General features: G+C 41.6%; 1 protein-coding gene across 2 annotated transcripts in view; it reads right to left on the minus strand.

The window, feature by feature from the left end:
* Positions 1-22,625, minus strand: part of LOC111229086 (glypican-5-like) — a 97,819-nt gene that overhangs the window by 56,945 nt on the left and 18,249 nt on the right. For both annotated transcript variants that reach the window (XM_022755258.1, XM_022755257.1), the window contains exons 3-4: positions 15,249-15,952; positions 617-780 (exon numbers count right to left, since the gene is read on the minus strand). In XM_022755258.1, coding sequence (XP_022610979.1) covers positions 617-780; positions 15,249-15,952 — 868 coding nt within the window. The remainder of the gene's footprint in view (positions 1-616; positions 781-15,248; positions 15,953-22,625) is intronic.

Consider the following 22,625-nt stretch of genomic DNA (forward strand, 5'->3'; position numbering starts at 1 on the left):
GCCAGGCCAGACCTGTCAGCTAGGCTGGCATCAGTGCAGTGATTCATGGTTTGGGACAAGGTCAGACAGGCAACGCTGCAAGTGTGTGTCTGAGTGTGTGTTTTTGTGTGTGGTGCTATTTAAGCTGAGGCTGGCTGGTGTACAGAGTTGGTGGTATGGCCGTCTGGGTAAACAGGAAATTGTTGGTCCGTCAAGATTAATCTTACCTACGCTCCCCCTTGCCTGTAGCCGGGCACATCACTGCCAGCTGCTGTGGGCATGGGTTGGTTGCCCCAGAGGCCAGGTGGAGGGCACGGACCTTAGTGCCAGTCTCTACATTTACTATGTGTGTGTGTGTGTGGGCGTGTGTTGTGTTCAACTAACCTTATGAAGAAATAAAGAAGTCATGGCAGCTGTGAGTAGACATTGGCCAAACCCTAAGGCTATGTCATACCGACCTGGCCAGTTTTAATTTTATCGAAATTAACTTTCCATCTAGCTGATTGTCTAGCAGTACAACTAATTAAGAAGCTAAAGAAAAGTTGTGTTTGCCAGAAAAAAAGAGGGCAATTTGATTTACAACTGGCAGCAGTAAAGCTCTGGATCTGACTGAGTTCATTTGATTTCTTTGTCTGACCTCCTCAAGTGGGCGAGCTGCCCCAGCCACTGCTCTGGTAAAGGTTGGGAGGGAGCGGCAGATGGAAGAGGAGACGATGAGGTCACGGTGGAAGTTGTGACCTCTGGGCTGGTAGGCTGCATGCTTGTAGGTTCCCCAGTCGTCAGGCCACACACCTTGTCCACCTGTGGGGAGCATAGAACACACACACACACACACACACACACACACACACACACACACACACACACACCTGTTAAGCTAGGAGAACATATAACAGCAGGGGTGGAGCTGCAGGGTTGCTTCAATAAACCAATTGACACCTGCACAGTTGAAAGCATATAAAAGCAAAGAAATTATTTAAAGTGAACTTTTTCTTTTCAGGGTGATACTGACAGCTTCAATTGAAGAATGAATGATTGCAGGGTGAAGGGAGGTGAAAAGGATTACAGAACAGAGAAGTGCAGAGTAACGGACAACGTGGGAAAACAGGAGGCGTGAAGGGAGGGATGTGATGAAAGAAAATGGTGCGATGAGTGAGTTATTGCCAGGAGGGCTGACGGTAAATGGAGAACATTCCACTACCTCATGGAGGTGAATGCATGTGTGCACAGTTGGCAACGCTGGCAAGTACCTCCAGTGGGCTATTAAAGCCAGCAGCGGAGAGGAGGAGACAGAAGGGTCATGAGAATAAAGGGGCGTGTGCTTCAAACCAAGAGGTAAAATCAATGACATCTCATTGGCTTAAAAGCATCTGGGCAGCGTTATTAAGTAGTCCTCAATTAGCCAGAGAGAGTGTAATGGGTCTTGCATGCTGGACTGAATAGCTCCTCGTAGTGATCAATGCACATACACTGCTTTGTCCTGAGGGATGCGTCATCCTACTGTGTAAGGGCATCCAACAGGACTACGAAATGTTTGACAGCACATTTAATGTATTACTGATCTAGAAAAAGGGAGACTTACAGTGAAGCAGTGGGAATTATTCTTTTCTATTTCATTGAAGCAGAGTGGCCACCTCATTCTTAGTGATGTTTTCATACATACGGTACAGAAGCACGTCTAGACTTTTCTCATCTGCTTCACCGTTTTGAATAAGAATGGAATGATGTTTTTATTTTGCAGGTACACAATGGGGAGTTTTAACAACTAGCACACCCAGACTACAATGACTTATAAAAAAACACAAGATCAGTAAGTCCTACGCTCAATAACAATCTATCAAACAATACAGTAATTAGCTCCAATGCTAATCCTGCAGATTTGCTCTGAACCAATCTTGCAATTTTCTCACACTATTAGACACAGTGCCATGGCAAAAGGCAGTGTATGGGATGTCATGTGTGGGGCCCGAAACAATGGAACGCGCAAACAAATACATAAATTTCATTGGGGAAGGAACTGGCAAGCATGTGTGTTTAAATGGCTGCTTGAAGTGGTGTGCCTACATGGTGGGAGGTAAGTAATTCTGGAAGCAGCTGAAATATGTGTTAAACAGTCACAAATATGTCTTGCCAGCCTGCTAAAGATACACTTGGCCTCCAGGGTGAAGCACATCAGTCATCTCATGTGTCTTATAAATTGAGTTTAAATGGAGGTTTTCATGTAATAGCGAGATATTCCCGATCCGTGGTGTAGGAACCAAAGAGATGCTTTCTAACAGTATAACTTACCACCTGAACATTTTTCTTCCTCCTTGCACTGTTTGCACCTCACTCCTCACTCTGGCCTTTCTCTCCTACTTTTTCTTTACGACATTCTGGTCTTAAATCCTGTCTTAAGGCAGACGCTGGGCACGGGGAAAGTTGTTTTATTGCATTAACCTTAACTCCCTCTGGACCCATAAAACATGCTCACATGTGGTGGAGCAGCTCACAGCCACACATGCACACAGCCACACATACACATGCAAACATGCCACACACACTCACATTACATTGTGGTGGTGAGAAAAGACGGAACATCGCAACTGTTTTGTCCATGTAGCCTTTCAACACACTAAGCCAAATGCTCCATGCAGTTGCTGCAGTACTTCTGCAGACAATTACTGTTTAATTCATTTGCATACCGTATGCACACAATGTTGTGTTCAGACATTTATTAGAACACTTGTAAATGTCAAACCTGTAAAATGGTTTCATGAAACAAAGTTTGCAAAATTAGAGTATTTGAGCAAGACTAAAGGAAAACAAGGATCCTTTAAAATGTATTTAAATTTTGTTTATTAGTCTGGAGTTCAACATTGCTCAGTCCAGCATGATCAACTACGGCAAGTATGTTAGTGTTTGTAGCAACAAAAAAGAAAACTAACCAGTAAAACACTGTTGATTCCAAAGAGTAATAAAGCTACAAATGTCAAAGCTGATTCATTTTACCTGGCAAACTTACATAAACCTGGTCATTAACTAAATGTATATGCTTAAAGTACTTGGCCAGTATGGCGGATGGTGTTGAAGTGAACCATGTGCCTCTTCCTTATAAAGCAAAAAATCCATTTCTATAAAATAAATTCCTGAGATATTCCTGAGACATCATACAGTACCATGACATCATGTCCAGACAGATTTTGGGAGGTCTACAATACTGTGCGTGTGGAGTAGTGTGTGTGTTTGTATGAAAGTGGTGGAGCAAGTATACTGTGTGAGGGGGCTGAGCCAAGCCAAGATTGGTTTGTAACAATATATACTGTTTTTTTTTTTTTGTTGTTGAGGAAATTGTGTGTTTAAAATGGATTATTGAATGTTTTATGCTCTTTTTTCTTATTTCACTGCATTCATTGAATTTTGTTTCTGTGTTGGTTAGTGTAACCTAATGATGATGGCATTTCATCTGGGACTATCAAATGACTATCCTGGGTAAATCAATGTGAAAATAAAATGTGGGCAAAAAAACCTACAACAGACCCTTGAGGGCTAAATGCACCTAAGCAAACATCAGCAAATAAACACACCTATGCAGTACAGATGAAAATATATTTGAAATATCTAAATAAAAAAAACACTGGAAATTGTTATAGAATGTAGCCATTAGTTTAAAAGAATAGGAAACTACTCACTGGACTATTTGGCACTCCCACCTTTTGCTTTTAAATACATGTCATAATATTAAAGGTGATAATTTTAATTTAGCACATGAAAAGCAACCAAAAAAGATCAGAGCTACAGGTTATCATTTCTCTGCAGTGGTGATTAATGGAGGACTGAGACAGGATCTAATCCTATCATTGTGAACTTTGAAAGAGGCAGACTTAAGTTTGAAATCCAGTGCCATTTCTCACCTGCCTTTGTATGACACTTTGACACTATTCTCCGAGGGAAAAATGTAAACATCCGTGTAAAATATGAACACCAAGAGGAGGTCAGTCACAGTTCTGTTTGCATTACCCCATTATTTTTACAACAGAAACCACAGAGAAGAGGTTCAAAAATGTGCTACTTGTGAAGAGGCCAGAAAGGATTTGAGAAGGGCCTGCATTTCAAAACAATATCGCTCACACAAATCATTCTTTTGCCTAACTAAACATACAACAGTGTAAACAGAACACAAAGTCATCGTAGGGAAAATAAACAGTATCTTCGTGATGGGTTGAGAAATGGAGAGGCGCTCTTATAGGCTGGATCTTGTGACCACATAATCCTGAGAGCCAATCAGACGACAGATTGAATAACGGTATGAGCTAGGACACGGCCATAAATCAATTATCTCCTGACCTGATGATGGCGTGAGAATGAAAATCCCATTTGGGCACCGCATGAGTACTTGGTTTAGAGTATGTATGTGTGTGACCACCTGCTTGCCCTTGTTATACCTTCACAATTTCAGCTATTTTGTGGAGCATTCCTTATGTGATTGCCTGAGGACAGAGACTGATGGAAGGGGCAGATTGGTTGGATGCATGTTGTCCACATGGGAAGACTTTAGGGAAATATAAGGCATGTATTCTATGTACATTTGAGCCACCCAAGGACGTTTGATTTCTATTGCTTCAGGCAGGATGTTTTGACAACTACTGGGTTTACTGTTTTGCATATCCACAGAATAGACATTAGTCCAACCAAAATAAACTTTTGATTTTTACCACACAATGGTGTCTACCAGAATCTGTTTCCAGGTTTTTAGCTCTAAACTGATGAGTGTATGTGTGTGTATTTGTGCTTTATGAACATATCATCCTAAGGCGAGAGAGTGTAAAAGGAGCACAGCAAGGGAATCAGCTCCAAGCTAGCCAAGCCCAGGGCCATCCCTCCTCTAGGGGAGTATTGGTTTACAGATAGCAGCGGTGGTCTTGTCTTCCTAGTTTATTTGTCAAGGGATTACCCAGTAAAGCCAAGGGAACTTTCTCAGCCCCCTCTCACCCCAAGCACACAGCACTGTGGGATGGAGGGGGCTAGCTCAGTCAGTGAAGACCCCCCCCCCCCCCCCTTCATCTTTTCCAGGCAGTTTGTGTGCTAAGTGTGCATACACATACAGTGTGGTTGCCTAATGCTACCAACTGTTTAACTCTAGGAACAGTACTAAATTTGTCAGCTCTGCCAAAGTGAACAACAGCTAAATTCCCTTTCTAGTAGAGCCAAGCAATCCTTAGCATTTGCAACAAAGGTACAAAGATCTTCCCTTTACAGCAGTTGGCCTTTTGATGGCTCCGCTGGTTGAGCAGAGGATAGCTTTTTAATCTCACAGAGACGAAGTGTGTTGAATTAAAAAAAAAAAAAGAAAAGAAAAGCTGTCTCATACTGAGGTTGTGTTGTATTAACATTTCCTGACCTTAACTTAAACAATATCCACTTTTCAACCAAGCCTTAGGGATTGTATTCATTTATCATAGTTATATATTATAGGGATGAATGGCCTGAATGGAACATCAGCGCTGGTTTTGTGCCATGAGCTGTATTATTTGAAATTAATCTCAGGAATTCAGTCGTGCCTTTCTTGCACTGTGACAGTAGTGTACATCTGTGTATGTTTAAGTGCGAGTGCAAGTATGAATGCATGTGTGCAAATGTTATGACTTCGCTGTGGCAAGAAGCTTAAATCTGCAAACTGTAGCTGCTTTCATTTGTATATGTGAGAATGGTCGTGACATCTGCTCACATCCATTATGCGAACCACAGTCACTGTCATCTCAAAATGTTGGACTCTCTTGAATCATTTTTTTCTCATAAACATGAAATAGTGACTAACCAACAAAAATTAGGAAATAAAATTACATTGATAGTAAAACATACTACTCTCAAAGAAAGATGTCCCTCTGTTTAGGTTTAGATATGTGACATACAATCGAGAAGTGACGTAAAAAGGAGAAAAAAAAAACAAAAAAACGAAGCCCCTGTTCAGCACCACGTTCCACGTGATTGGAATGGGAATTTCATTCAGTGTTGATGTTTCATTGAGAGTTATGTAACCAAATACGAGACCGAGAAAAAGCAAGCGAAGAAGAGAGAGAAAGAAAGAGCGAGAGCAAAAATAATTAGCGTTATTTGGTGTTTACTTCATTGCAGTTACTAACTAGAGGAGAAAAAAATGCAATCAGTAGCCAAATAGCGGCATGAGTAGTGGGAGAGCACAGAGAACACTAGACCACTGGTTCACATACTGACGGGCTCTCTATTCCACTTTGGCAACATGGTTGTTTATGATGCTCTCTCCAAAGAAAACCAGAGGCATCAATTTAATTTCAAATGACTGGAGTTTTTTCGCCGCTGAGCAGCATGATAATTGTGTTTAAACAAGTAACAATTTCCATCCCTAAGTGCAACATGTATATAAATAGAAAGGGAGGGCCCATTATTTGTGGAGAAGAGGGGTTTCCATTTCTCTTTTAGCTAAATGCATTTTACATTATGTTAAAAACCATAGACTGGCATTAGACCTAGTGTTTCGGGAGCAATGCACTATAAAAAGGCAAGGATTCAAATATATGTGTTTTTGTCCCATCAAAATAACCAAAAAAAGAGGACACAATCAACTGACTTGTTGAGGATCAACATGGGATACTATGTGTTATCACAATATACTACCATCCAAAAATAACAATACACATATACGGTATACAGCAAGGATCCAAATGGAACTTATTTACACATTAAGGTGATACTTTAATTTCCCAGTACTAGCAGTGCTGCAGCAGAGGCCTTCAGGTTAAGGAAGCAGGCTTGTGACTGGCAAGTTGCCAGTTCAAACCCTGGAGCATCTGGGAAATTCTGGGTGCGTTAGGGGAGTAAGAAAGTGTCTCTCCTCCCTCAACAACAACGTTAGGGGTTGTTTTATGTTTAACCACAAACACAGAGACAGATGTAGGTTTTAAGATGTTGAGTTTAATTAGATCATTATGGCCTCAAATGGCGGTAAACCCAGGACTGGAACAGTAGACTTGTAGACATTTTTCATCAATGAGATAGATAACAAGATAACTGTAATTTGATGTTTATTCCATCTAATTTACATGGCTGACTCTGAGGATAATCTAAAGTGGTTCTGGGTCGAGCAGGTAGATTGATTCAGATTGAATCAATCAATCAATCAATTGAATTATTGTTATGGCTAAAGATTGTGTTCTGTGATTAGATCTGCTGATGATGGTACATAGATTTGAGTGACATAGAGAAAGCAGCGTTCACATTTGTGTTCAGGAATATTACGAAATAAGATAACTGAACAGAACTACTAAACAAGTTTACATTTTTGATGGCAGCGCTCATCACCTGTGTTCCAGGGGGAAAGCAGATGAAACATGCTAACCTTTAAGTTTAGTCAGAGGGTCTGGTGTATAGCACTGAGATTATACATGATGTAAGAGGTAACAATCACTTATGAAGATGGGAAAGTTTGTATCATCAGCATACAACTAATAATTGGAAGAGTCATCTGATAATGTCCAGATGATGCTGTGAACAACTGAACTGATGTCATCCTTCATTCTTTTCACATATGTGAAGTAACACTTCAAGCTGGCGACTCTAGGTCCAGACAATAATTAAAGGAAACTGCATCAGAGACAGATGTGTCTGTCATATAAATTGTACAAAGCTAGTTCATAGTTAATTTATCGATTGATTACTGAACCAAAGAAAGCGTCACCAATGCATGGGTTTGGATCTGTCCTAAACGTGATGATGTGATGATAATCTAAAACAGTCAACCTCTTTCATTGTAAAAACATTCAGCACATACAGTGCATTCAGAAAGTTTTCAGACCCAAAAAAACAGCCTTAAGGTTGAAGGAACTGCCTGCAGAGCTCAGAGAAAAGATTGTGTTGAGGCTTACATATGGGGAAGGCTACTAAATAAATTTTGCTGCATTGAAGGCTCCCAAGAACAGAGTGGCCTCCATAATTCTTAAATGATAGAAGTTTGAAAAGAGCAGGACTCTACCTAGATCTCAATGTCCGGCCAAAGGTAAGAGAGGTGACCAAGGACCCGATGGTCACTCTGGCTGAGCTTCAGAGATGCTGTGTGGTGATGGGAGAAACTTCATTAGGTAGAGTACGGAGTGTAGAATGATGGACAAATGATTTTTATGATTTTCTTTTGTATTGTAGCATGAGGCTGCAACATAACATAATATGAAAAAATTGAAGGGGGTGCGAAAACTTTCAGAATGCAGTGTATAACAGCCCTTGAACCACTCGTAAGCTAATTGTGATAGCTTAAGACTCAGCCTCTCCTTGAAAGCCTCGAGTAAGAGAGGATAGATGATTTACAGCAGTGCTCTTCTCCCCCTGCCTTTTTTTCTCTCTCCCCACCAGTTCTTCATTGCCATCTCTTTAGCTCTCTGTCTATTCTTTCTGAATCACTTTGTCTTCATCTTTCTCTTTTTAGTCTTTACTCTGCAGCCTCTGTCAATCAGCCCCCACCCCTGTCCTCGCCTTTTTCGCTGTCTCTTATCCGAATGATGTCAATGCTAATTAAAGAGAGACTCAGTCCCTCGTATATCACAGGGAAAAGTCCTTGAGATTCCAATCAGTGACGAGAACCCTGAGTTTTTCTGTCCACAATGAGGCTTGTTTACCCTGATCAAATCACTCACAGATGATCTAAAAATGAGAGGCTCTTGGTTTTTCCTTGTAAATATGGGTGTTACTGTGGAGTTTGTTGACTACATTTGTCCATCTTTGTAAACAAATTTATGAGAATTACAGACACAGAATGTGGCAAGATGTCTCAGAGGATTCAAGTGGTGTCATACCACAAAGATGGAGGAAAAGGGGCAGGAAAAAGATGCAGAGGAAGGTCAAGCGAGTTCATCTCGTCTGTGTCTGTGATATGGTAGAACATACGTGCACAAGCAAAGAAAATAATCTTGCGGATAGAAACATTAAAGGTCCACATGTCCATTTGAAGACTTCCAATGAACCAGTAATTACCACTCAAATCATAACACAGATGCAGCAGGCATTTGTGTCAACTTCACAGCAGCTGCATGAAATTATCATACCAGCTAGCTCAAGTTTAAAGGTGCTCAAACACCAGGCTAGTGGGCACGCAGGCATCAGGTGAAGCTGCTTCAAGTATGAAGACACATACAGGGTTGGCAGGGGTTATTTAAAGGGTGACAGAGAGGGAGGGGGAGAAATATGGAGGGTCAGGAAGCAGGGCTTACAAAGGGGTAAAAGGTCACATAACCATTGAAATACTACAGTAAGAACAAGTACAGAAAGCCCAAATGTGGGTATGGTTTGTCTAATTCACTGGATATGAGCTTCGTTGTTGATATTAAGTAGACTTCAAACGACAACTTCAACACACTGTATTTGGTCACTCTCTCTTTTTGTTGTCATCTCTGTCTCTCCTAGCATTTCTTATTATGTGTGTAACAGTCCATCTGAGTAGCAGACCTCCCCACGTCTTTCTTCTGTGAACATTTCATCAACTTATGATCAACTACCAATCAGAGAAATTACATAATTCCTGAAATTATATGATTATACCGATCAAAGTCAGGGGGCACAGAGAAAAATATTTTAAGCACCACTCCTTTATTTTCAGATCCAAATTTAATGACCCAGTAATCAGTCATATGGTGGTTGCTCATTGTTACAACTGCGTTTTTCATTCAGAGGCGAAGAAATGCAGGAATTTTCTGTGGTGTTGAGGACTGCTACATATCATCAGAATATTAAAGTAAGGAAAACATCAAAAGAGGGAAAGCCAGAGAAGGAAAAGATGTGTGAGTGTGGCTGAGGAGAAGGGAGGCTGCACCAACCATCATTAGCTAATGGACTGCTGAGTAAGTGAGTCAGCCAGCTTGAGGGTTAGACTCGGTGCCAAAGGCACACACAACTTAGAGAGATGGGTTAAGCGTATAGATTGGCCGTGAGCGCATTTTGCATCATCTACCATTCTGCTAACAGTCTCAAATATTAGATACAAAAACCATAAAGGCCTGAGCCTGTGTAGCTAATCATTTTATAGAAGGTGCCCTCCAGAGGTGTTCTCAGCAGCTGATGTCAGAGTATCTCAAAAAGTTTTTAAAGCCTCATCTGTCCTTTTATTCTTACTTGCACAACTATCTTAGCATTTTTATATTATAATTATTATATTATTATAATTATCATTATATCATATTCATTTAAATATAGTATAATTTCTAACCTGTCCTAAATCATAAATTGAATTTAACAAGTTACACACACAGTAAAAAATTACATTATGCATCATCAAATGGGACAAAGTGATGAAAGTAAAGACTGTAGAAACTACCTTCAATTTCATATTTCATTGTCTTGTATATAAATTTATTTGAAAGGTAACACAGAGACTGTCCATGTTTAATGTCAGATGATGCTGAAGTGGAGTGGCTGGTATGAATAAAATCCTCAACCAACCTACTTTTAAACTGAAAGATGAATTTATATTGTGATGTAGAAAAGTTCCTGGAAGATACACATACATATATGTATATACATATACATATACATATATATATATATATATATATATATGAGAAACTGTTTATAGATTAAATACCCGATTTCTGTTTTTGTCTAATCTTATAAAATAAATACCCAACCAGTAAAGTTAACATAACATTGATGCAGAAAACCCCTTAAAAATCAAATATTGCTATAAAAAGTTTTGACTCTATTGCTCATTGATTTGCGACATTGCTCACAATGGCCAAATAAATAACATGGTATTAACAATATGGCAAAATATCTGATGACACGAAGCAGATAATCATGTAGCCCACTCCTATACTAAACCATGAAAAATACATGGTTACAGAGAATTGCACGGGGAAAGTAAAATCTGAAAGTGCGATAAGAACAAAGTTTGTTTTCATACCAATAATATTCTTTCATTTTATTGAGGGCTAGAAAAAGAAAACAGCTTTTGCAATGTAAGCCACTGCAGTCTATTAAGGTGCCGCCGTGGTGAATGGAAACCTTCCAGTCATCCCACTGGCCCTTGTTTCCATTATCTAAAGGCCCAGGCTGCTATTATCATTCCTCCATAAGTCTGTAATGAAAAGCCGGGGTAAAACCAACAAGCGGATAAGGTAGACCTGCATATAAACTGTTTTAATCTGGACCACTGGTACTATTTTCTCATAAGCACACTATAAAGTTCTGAGTGAGAGAAAGAATGGGTGGGTGAGTGAATGAGTCAGTGAGTGAGTGAGTGAGTGAGTGAATGACGGCGTGAGTGAATACAGTACATGCTTCTTTGTGTTAAGATTTATCCAAAAGTCTACTCATCTTCAGCAAGCAGAAGATATAAAGTTTCCCTCTAGGTCATACGAGGCATATCATTTTTATGGCCATGTCAATAAACAGCAGTCTGCGGCCTCTCGAGCACAGCTGACTCTGGAGGGAGTAACTTTAAAATGAATTCAACAATGTAGTATTGAGAGGGAGAAAACCTCACTAAACATTGGAGCTACCATTTGCTTTGGGGCCCAATAAGAGTTCGCCACTTTTACTGGGTATTTTCCAATTTTCTCCTAATTGTGTCTACTCAACATAATCCAGCCCCAGGCTCCCCCAGTATCCATAACCATAACCACTTCCCTCTGACCCACGTTCACGCTCCATCTCAATAAGAGCAGGAATGTGTTAAAACAGAATCTATCCTGCTGCTGCCCCACATATATCAATAGCTGCCTTTCAGTCTCACGTGCACTGCCAGTATTGTCACAGGGTGGGCCGCACATCTACACTCCTTACAGGACTTCTAAAAACCTGATACCTGCACACGGTGTGGTGATATGTGTGTGTGTGTGTGTGTGTGTGTGTGTGTGTGTGTGTGTGTGTGTGTGTACAGTATATGTGTTGTGACCCAGGTCCTACCCCATGACGTATAGCAACATATAGTGGAGACTCTGTGTAGTCTGCAGCTCTCTAAATGACTGAATAGAGCAACCACAAAATGGTTTGGGATAACATCCCAGTGTAAAACCACACAGTCACAATAATTCCTTTAATAACAACTGCATATAATATTCTGACTCTGCAAAAAAACAGAGTCTGTGCTTGACTTCACACATACAGCATTAGTTATAAAAAGCCGCAGTACGTTAAGCAAGGTATTTGCAGTTTATTTGCTTTGCAGTAAGACAGTTAGGATAAAATAGTATATGATTATCAAAAAAAGTAGGTGTTTTAAATGGGGTGTTCGTATGGGGGGGGCATATGGAGGCATAAGGGTGAAGGTGGCAGTGCTGACACAGTAGTTGTGCACTGGAGACTTAACAGTTTTCCTTGACAGGCCACTGTGGGTTTATAAAAACATACTGTGATTTAAAAAGGCCATGAGTGTCATGACTGTATGTGTGCATGTGCGTGTGTGTGTGTGTGTGTGTGTGTGTGTGTGTTTGTGCGTGTGCGTGTGTGTGTGTGTGTGAGTAAACTTTGGTGTTCATGTTTGCACTCTAGCCTGGGTGTATGCGCCTGCATGAAGCGTATGAGAGCACAGAAAATGGGAGCCACCAGTGTCCGTCTGGGGGCCACCTCCTTTTCCTGCAGCAATTCTCTGGGCTCTTTTTTCCAGCTGGCTGGGTCTAGTTTGTATGGCCTAGCTGGAACCCTTTCAATTCTGTCCCACTTGTCCTCGTGTTAGACTCCCTGCTCCGGGCTCGCCTGCCACCCCATGAATACCAAGCAGGCATACACACACACACATGCGTACATACACACACGAAATACAAGCTGGGTCTCTCTCTGCATAGTTGTATTAGGTCAATCTTCAAGCCTGGCAACCGTCCCTCCCCTGTCTGTGCATGCATGTGTGTATACAGTAAGTGTCTACGCATTTGGGAATGAGTGTTTATTGTAGAATCATTGAGGCTTTGATGTTCCTCCACAACTTTAAAGAACCATACCAGTGGTTTCACATGTTTAACCCCATTAACTACAAATTACATACATTTTATGGTTACTGCCACTGTACATGTTAACTGTATTTTTCCACCTTCCGGGCAAACATTCACCTCAGTTCGTTGTGGTACACTACGAAAATCAACTTCCACACAGTAGTGAAAGACGCTAGAGAGACAGTGTCACAGTGGACAGCACCTCTTCAGTATTTTTACTTCATTGTAAAGTTCCAGTTATTGTATTTTCATGTTGGACATTTTTCTCAGTAGCACAAAAATGTGCTAAAGTGAAGTTGGGCTAATGAAGACTTGAGGTTTGCCTTCTTAACAGCATTAGCATTCACAAGCTGAGAACTAAACCCATGGGCCAAACAATAATAATAGTAATGGCAGTGCTTTGTGATCTTTGTTCACAAACTAATGAAGTGAGCATTACTTCAAGGGCTAAAATGTATCACAGTGATGGATGCCACAGAAAGTCTGCCCAGTTTGGAAAGAGACCCAAGGGAAAACGAGTTACTGATAAAATCTTTTGAAAATACAGTACAATACTACAAAAGCTGAGATTAAAAAATGTTGAGCAGGAATGTACAGTGAATGCAGAAGTGTATTTCTATTTCTTGCATAGTAATTACTGGCCTAAGAATCTTTTTGACAATAATTTTTTTGAAGGATTGCAACAGTAATTTAACTAAAAAAAAAGGACCAAGAAGTTTAATCAACCAAGAACATGCACATTATGGCCTCTATAGCACTGTCTTATAGTTTCAGTCCAGTCCTGGGAACAGTTCCAGTGTAGACGTGTCCTCGAGCGGTCCCATTAAAGATATTACAGAAGAACACCACCCTACACAACCTTTCATATTTGAGGCATTGCTCTTCTATTCTAAGGTCCCATACGCAACACAGTAACCACAGAAAGCTATAGTCCAACTGAATATCTCAAGGTGTTGACAGGATATGATAAATACGGATGAATAAAGGACGGACACAGACTCTGAGAATAAACAGATATAACAGAGACGATTCCCAGAAGTCAGGGAAGTCAAGTCCAGCCACGTATTTGGTAAAGGGGACCGCTAAAGGTTGTGGAAGCACGCTGTCCAAAACTCTCCAACTCATGTCCAGGGGGAGACACATTTGTAAGTGCTCTTATACATTCATTTAAAATCAGTGAATATACACACACCGCGTCGACAACCATGTCTGAAATTTAAAGGAGGGAGGGAAATGCAATAGGACTGTTTGGTTGACATTCTTGTGAGAGTTAAGTTTTTTTTTTTTCCTCTTGATGTACATAAATCTCTGCTAATCACATTCTGCTCCTCGGTCTATGACTCATGTTACTGACACCCACATGCATGCCTCCACCTTTTAAATATGATATAAAAGGAGGGAACTGCTTCAAAGGTGAAGTAAAGATGACAGTGTTCGGTGTTCGGTGTAGGAAAGCTGATTTTAGACGACAAATGGCTGACATGCAAACAAAGCTACTAAACTGATGTAGGTGTATTACATATGATTTGCATGCAAGGATATGTGTAAGATTAGGATATTAGGATTAGGAGATTATGTCTATCGCTAGTTTTTCCAGCCATGGTGCCGTAGTTTTTAAAATCAAAATTTCTTTACTTGTATTGCAAAATTAAACACAACTGCCGACTGAATGGATTTTGTTTATTCAGTATAGTCTGACCACAACGCGTGGTGAGAACATACAAGTACAAATCCAAGATAAATTGTTAAACAAAATCCCAATTTTCACTGTGGATTTAAAAGCAGTATTCAGTTATGTCTGGCAGTCATTCATGAAACTGTCTTCATGTTGTGAACATCCAACTTATAACCACATATAGTATGGGTTAAGGCATATGGTAATACTCATAGCCTGCAAGTGCACCCAATTCTCATTACAGCCTCTACTTTTTTTCATTTTCATTTTAGTCAATGAGGAATTTATAATTGTCCCTTACAGTAAGAATCTAAACAGCAGTGGTCATTTTTAGCTGCCTTGCCATTTTGGAAAATTGGTCTTTCTCTAGCCTCAACCCAGCCCCCATTTCTTTGGAGAGGGCTGAAATTTTTTTGGAATATAAACATTATTTTTCTCCGAATAGTTTCAATACTGTGTAAACATTAATGCAGTGTGCAGGGTTCTTTGTTGCATTGCTGGAAAAAATAGCTCATAACCCACAAGCAGCCTGCAAAGCCTTTCCAATTAATACAATGGACATTGCCAAAGTATATGTATAAAACAAAGATGTTAAACAAAAAGGTTTGGAGGTTTTTTTGCATGTGCCATTAAAGCTGCTGATCTATGTTTCTCCAGTGTGTACTCACTGTGGCGGTGATGAGTGGACCGTGGAGCTGCGCGTAGAGCAAGGCCTCGTTAACGTGCCCTCTGACCCCGAGCAGGGCCAGTTCCAGGCTGTGGTGGCCGGCCATGGCGTGGGTTAGTTGCTCCAATAAACTGGTATACCTCCTCCAGGGCTGATCCAGCTCTGACACACTGGCCAAGCAACCTCGCATTACATTCAGACAGTAGCCCACGCAGGGCTTGATCAGCGTCAAGCCTCTGCAGTGGGAGCAGTACACCATCTTCACGAGGCCCTTCACACACTCTTTGCTCAGGCTGACATGTTCGGTGGCATTCATCACCTCCACACCCTCCTCCAGGGCCAGACCAAGTTGCCGCCCGGCTCCCAATGCCCCAGCCAGCTCCTGGGCCATGACAGCTGGATGAGGCCCAAAAGGGTTGACATCCTGCCTGATCATACGGAGACAGTCACCCATTTCACTGCCCACCATCATGCTGCCTTCAATACCTGGATTGATGAGCCGTGTGTAGGCGAGCGGGAAGAGGTTGTTGAAAAACTGGTGAACTGCTGCCTCCACAGAAACATTGGCCCCACGGAGGTAGAGGGAGAGCGAGGAGAAGAGTTGATTTACGTGGGGCAGGGCATGGCGGGACAGGGATGAGTAGGTTCCCTCCAGGAGTGAACTCAGGTGGCCCTGAGAGAAGGATAGTAGGTACTGGAACATGTCTGCAAGGTAAGCAAAAGAGAAACACAGAGATAAGAGAAAGAAGGAAAGACAAGGACGGGGAACAAATGGGGAATTCAGTCATTTAATAAAATCACTGATGGAATGATCTACAAGCTCTCCGTGAAATGGGTAAGACATTGAAATTTCCAAACCCTGGCTCCCAACCAGTGAAGCTTGGCTTATGTGTATCAGTAAGTTGGGCTGAGAAACCAGTGTCAAGTTTCCCTATAACGCAGTTGGAAATCATTGTGTATGAAGTCATCACCCAATAAGTATGTCTTAAGGAGACAGAGAGCGAGAGCGAAAAAGACAGAGAGACAGAGAGAGAGAGAGAGAGAGAGAAAGCGACACAGAGAGAGAGAGAGAGAGAGAGACTTGAATGCTGCTGATATGAGCACAAACCGCAATCAGTTCTCATTTTCTGCAGCAAATACTGTATATTCTAGATTCTACAGGGATTTCTCTCACACACACACACACACACACACACGCTCGAGAAAGAGTTGAGTCATCCACTTCTTATGTCATTTCCTGGTGAGCAAGTGAAGCTGTACAGCAATCAATGATGTCAGTACAGAGGCTGATTAGTGCCAATGAAGTGCCACTTCTTGCCAAGCTAGGTACTGTAACAGAGCAGAAAGATTGAGAGCGGATAGCCAAGGGCGTGGAAAAGAAATACAATTTAGAAAAACTCTTCGACTCTCTTCCCTGTTAGTTTTCTATCCTTTCCTTTCCAATATACCCCTTTACCTGCCCCACTTCCACTGCTCACTGACATGGTGTATTGTATGATGCAATTCAGAGATGTTTAGATATTAATTTGAAAATGACCACACGGCAAGAGGAAAACGGTTATTCTTGCTGATTGTCACATGGGATGTGACCTCTACTGTACAGCCATCTCATTCTCTTATCCCACCCTCTCCTTCACTCTCCGTCCACTTAATCCTATAACCCTCTGTCCAGTTCTCCTTCGGTGACTCTCCACACATTCCCTCCAAAACTGTGTGGCACTGTATACATGTATGTGTGTTAGTTTGTATATGTGTGCCCTGAACACAACACTCTCCTCTGGGGTGTGATGTCAGCTTAAAAGCATGCCAGGACATGAAGGAGCAGTAGCAACTGTACAGAAATTGAGACAGGAAAAGGAGGGTGCCAACACACATTCCCCAACTACCACCACATACACATACACACACACACACGCACACGCATATACACACACATACATACATATTGTGAATGAACTGAACATAAGCCCACAGTGTATGATCAAAAGGTCATCAATGATATACTGTGGCCTTGATTTTTAAAAAAAATTAATTAACACATATTCCTTCATAACAGCACCTTTCCCATAGTGAATCTATTTTGGCACAGTGATTGTTACCAAACGAGTGTATGTGTGTTTGTGTGTGTGTGTGTGCCTGTGTGTGTGGAGCCCCTCCCTGCTCACAGACAGAAGGATAACAACAGTCATGTCCTCCTCAACAGCTGCACTAATATGACCGCTGTCTGTGACACACAGGGACTCCCCACTGGTCAGTGAAAGGCACAACTCATTTGTAATGGGCCCGAAAACACTATTGTCATCATCAGAGCAGCTCCCACACACAAAACATTTAAAGATGTAGCCTATTAAATGGGTTCTGAAGAGCGTGACTGCCTGTGACAGAAATAAAGCAGACAGACATTAGATGTAATGGTCTGTTAGGGATTATTACTGTAAAGTAAAGGGTGGTGAAACGTGGTCTGACTGTAGGCTGGAAGCAGTCTGATAGCCCTCCAGAGATGTCAAGCTAACAACAGACCGAGAAGAGCAGCAAAATGAGAGACCCGAAAAGAAAGGGAATGGGCAAAAATAGCATGAGATTGGCAGAGAAGTTGTAAAGTTGCAGTTTCAGTTCCACTTCACTGTCTCCTGAGCCTGTGAGGCTGCAGAGCTGGTACCAGTGTGAGGTCTGCCTGCTTGCCTGCCAGTCAGGCCGCGAGGCTCAATAGCCACAAAACATTTACACCACAAGATGTACTCACAGGCTTAGGTTTCACAGCATTACATAATGTTATTATAAAATTATCATGCTCAGAAATACCACAGTTTAATCTCACTCTCTGTGAGGTGTGGTGGGTGCAAAAACAGAACTCAACTAGACTACATCATAGACTGTATATAAAGTTGGACATAGTCTCTGTGATGTCATCCATAGGTTTCTGAGGAGCGGCTTTGAAGCAGAGAGTGGGCTGCTCCAGCGTCGCCATCTTGGCAGTACCTGACTCAGCCTAACTCCTGTCTAATCCAAAACTGGGCGAAGAGCTGTCGTGTGTGGAGTGTGGAGCTGATACTTTGGTGCATGCCGGAGGCAAGCATACGCGCCCGTTAGCACCACTGGGCATCAAAGGTTAACCAAAGGCTAATTCTTTTGTTGGCTAATTGGCTATTTGACAAGCTAAGCTAAGAAGCCGAGTATGGTGAGTGCAGACATGAATACTTGCTAATTAGTGCTAACATAAATAAAATTATACTAGAAATTCACTCACCCCCCCAGAAAGGAGGAGCACATACTTCCTCACATTCTGTTAATTAATTAGTCAATTAATCGCACAGCAAGCCATATTATCTGCCCAGTATTGCATGAAAAATCCTCCAAAAGTCACGAACACCACAAACACTGCAGAGAGGTCACATTCGGTGACTCGAAGTAGCCATGGTAATGCCGAGCAGACACCAAGCGGCTAGCCAACTGTGACAGCACCCACCTGTCAATTATGCATAAAAACAGTTGTGATGAAGGGGGAAATTAGGTATAGAAACCAAAACCATTTTTTGTACCAGGCTGTAAACGTGTTAATTTCTGCTGTAAATTTGGGCATTTTAACATGGGAGTCTATGGGGATTGACTCACTTTTGGAGCCAGCCTCAACTGGCCATTCGAGGAACTGCAGTTTTTGGCACTTCCGTGTTTTTCAGCTCCAGACGCTGATGCTTTGTCTGCTTTCAAAATATGTAGATGGATGAATCAATCAAGGCCTCTCAAAAGATGAGGTTAAACTTCAAAACCTCAGTCTTATACTTCTTAAGAGGGGCCTATCTGGATGCACATCTTTCTTAGAGTTTTGACAGGATCATTAAATCCTCAAGACATTCTGTACTTGTTAAGTAAAAGCAAAAGCTTGTTTTTTATTTGCCAAGAGAGTGACACAGAGAGAACACGAAAGAGGAAAAAAGGGAAGAGAGAGTGGGAGACTGCCAGGAAAAATGGAATAAAAAGAAGCGACTGAACTTTTAAACAAGGAAAAACAACTACTGTACAAGTGGACTCCACCTTGTGAACATGCTCTGACATCTGGATTCATTTGGCCCCTGGGTCCGGAGCACTTCCCTGTCTCTCCGTGGCTGTTACTTCAAACATGTCCTCCTCTCAATATGCAAAAGTAGGACGAGAGTCCACCTTTCTTCCTCTCCCCACTCCCTTTGACAAACAAGACAGTGGATCTCACGATTCATTAATTTTCTACATCAGTTATTTTCTGTTCTCTATCGAGTTCTCTCCAATACACGGATCCGGTTTCTCATTCTGCGATAAATCAAGGACAGTCGTTGTGGGTTTCTCTGCACTTTCCAGTGCTGGGAAACAGTGTGAGAATAAAAAACAAGAAACCAAGGAGAGAGAGCTTTTTATGTCCTAACTACCAATGCATGATAGTCAATTGGGTTTGATTGTTCTGTCTGACCACTGTGTCTTAATCGGGATTCGACCACATTCCATTCAGACACACAGATGTGGGTGGCTATCATTACCTTGTCACATCTCCCATCAGTAAGCCTCTTGGGAAATGAAGTCTGGCTGGATTGAGGCTATTTTGCATGAAACAATTATCTTTAATTTGCAAGGAAGTCCTAAAAACACTGAAATTCAAAACACATAATTGTCAAGCTAACTATACAGGAATAAATGAACAGTCCTGCTTTGTCTGTGGCCCTGTGGGCCGAAACATGCTCTCTGCTCGGAATAAACAAGGTATTAAATGGATAAAAAAGCAGTGGTGGCAATGCAGAGGAGGCGTTTGTCCTGCCGTGGCTAAAACTGAGATGCATTTATGACTCTGGGATGGGATATTATACCATATCTTTCCACCAATGCTCAGCCAAGGCCACTTTTCTGAGATCACAGGGTTTTAATCATAAGAAGCTATTTCTACTTTACATTCTGCATGGCAACCCAGTGTTTTACTGGCACAATTAAAACTGAAGTGTCACCATGGTGAAGCTGCCACAGTAACTGAGTCAAAATAAGCACAGTGGCGGCTCAGAGATTTAAGTCACAAATATAATGTTCCTTGAATTTGCTAAACAGTGGTCTCTGATTTCTAAGCCACTTCCACTGTGTGTGTGTATCTGACTGAGTTGTATTGTAACGGCATGACAACTGGCCGAGGCATCAAAGCTGAGTTGTCAAAACTCAGCACAGACACGTGGTACCAGACAGTCAGGACAGACCAACAAGGTAAGTGTGTTTAAAGAGGTTAGACAAAAGGGTCATACTGTATTACCATTATATGTTCTAGTAGTAGTCGTCACTGAGTTATTTGTTAATAATTTAAAATCCCTTTAAATTTCTGACTTTGATGACTCCAAGTGGTATTATCGAGGTGGACATTGTGGCAGAAAGAATCGCATGTCACAAAGCAACTGTAACTGTTGCATACATGTGTGTGTAATGTTTGCAGAGTTCATAAGTGAACAGAGCATTTTCTGAAATCTAAAAATACTGCATTTCTGAAATCCACAGTCCAATAGTCTTAATTACAGAAAACATTGACTTTATATATTTTTTTCTTTATTTCACCTTTTAACCCAAAGGAATCATAATATATCTTGTGTGCAGTACACTAACATTTATTCCTGTAAAATCCTGGAAATGTATTTTATCCCCTTAGATAAAGGTGTGTGATCAGAAACATGTTCTATGACTTTTGGAGATAGAGAGATAGTCCATAAGGTTTCCACTGTAATGCAATTTCACCATTGCTTTTCAATACCCAATAAAAAAACTAATTACTAATATTATTATTAGTTATATCAGATGACGTCTAAACTGTAAAAACACATAGCGTTCAGAGGTTTAAGGTTTTGAGTCACATGTATGCAAATTTTGTGATTGAAAAAATGGAAAATCGATAATGTGCAGCCCCAGAAAAATCCTAAACCAGTTGTATAGCCCTACTGTGTCATAAATTGGACTGCATCTTTTAATAAGTGCATGTCTGCCTGTTGAGGTGGGTGTGCATATGTGTGTATGCTCACATGTGCTTGGAGATGTGGTAATATTGTGATAATGAGGTAGGAGACACTGTTCTCATACCATGGAGCTGTGGGCCATTCCTATCTTGGCAATCAGTCCTGACTGGACCTGACCAACCGTCTTCTCAGGCAAAGCATTTTAATCCTACCATAGGCTTGGGTTTCAGACAGGTCACCACACAGATATGTGACATAGTGACACGTGTGCAGATTACATATCCTTGTTTTAATTAGTAGAAATACTGTACTTAGGGCCATCTCCCACTGAGCGCTGGTCATCTTAGGTTACAGAGGAGAGCTGCAATGTCATACACTCTCCCAGCCTCTAACCTTTCAGCAAACAGTTTAATGGCAATAAACTATTAATAAGTCAATGAATCAATCTGTTGATTCATCATACTTGTGTGGCAAAATCACACGTCTAAAGTCTAAAGTGGGAGCATGACTCATCTGTCAGACAACAGGCGCAGACCTTCATGAACTGGCTGAGCTGCACAAAAACACTGTGACTCCACAATCCAATTAGAAAACTCACATATTCAATCCCAAATGTGTGTGAACAAATTCCAGCTAAGCCTGGCCATAAATTTTTATTTGCTTGTCTTGTCCTATCAGGGGGCTAACAGGTGGGACAATTAGCTTGAGAGGCAGGACAGGAGGAGGTTAAGGAGGAGGAGGTGGTGGAGGATGAGTGGAGGAGAGGGGGGTAGAAAGCTCCCCATCTCTCCATCAGCATTCCAGTAATTAAAAAGGCAGCCCAGCTATATCAAAACTTTGAAACATAAACAATTCCACAGATGCCAGGGGCAATCGGGGTGCACTGGGCTATAATGTAGTGGGGGTTGGGGGGTGGAGGTGGAGATTTGGCATGGGGAGGTGGGTGGGGGGGCTCACTGCTCTCTCTGCTCTGGCCAAAGTAGGGAAACATGATCGAAGGCAGGGGAACGAGCAGACGAGAGAAGGACGGGGACAGAGGAAACAGAGCACACGGGCAGTGGGTGAGGGGCTAAGGGAAGAGCAAGGGAGGGAGGGAAGGTTGTTTAAATGGCTAATACCATAAAGGGGAGATGTGGAGGGCCAGCCTGGGGGCAGACTGTTGACAGGCTGATGGACAGCACCTCTGGTCCTAAGCATTAAGGGGGCCACAGGTCTGCAGTGACCCCCCCATTTCTCTGCTGTTTATTGGAACATAAAATATGGTGTTTCTTTTGATATGGTGTAGCCTTAAGGAGCAACACAGAGTGCCATACACAAAAAAAGTATTTGCACCCGCTGATGACTATTTAAAGCTCCAATCAAATGTATGCCAGTTGTACAAGTAGGAATGCCCTCTGACTCTTGAACACAGCACCAGCAGCCTTCCTGCA

The sequence above is a fragment of the Seriola dumerili genome, unplaced genomic scaffold (assembly GCF_002260705.1).
Source record: "Seriola dumerili isolate Sdu_G_001 unplaced genomic scaffold, Sdu_1.0 BDQW01000226.1, whole genome shotgun sequence".
Classification (NCBI taxonomy): domain Eukaryota; kingdom Metazoa; phylum Chordata; class Actinopteri; order Carangiformes; family Carangidae; genus Seriola; species Seriola dumerili.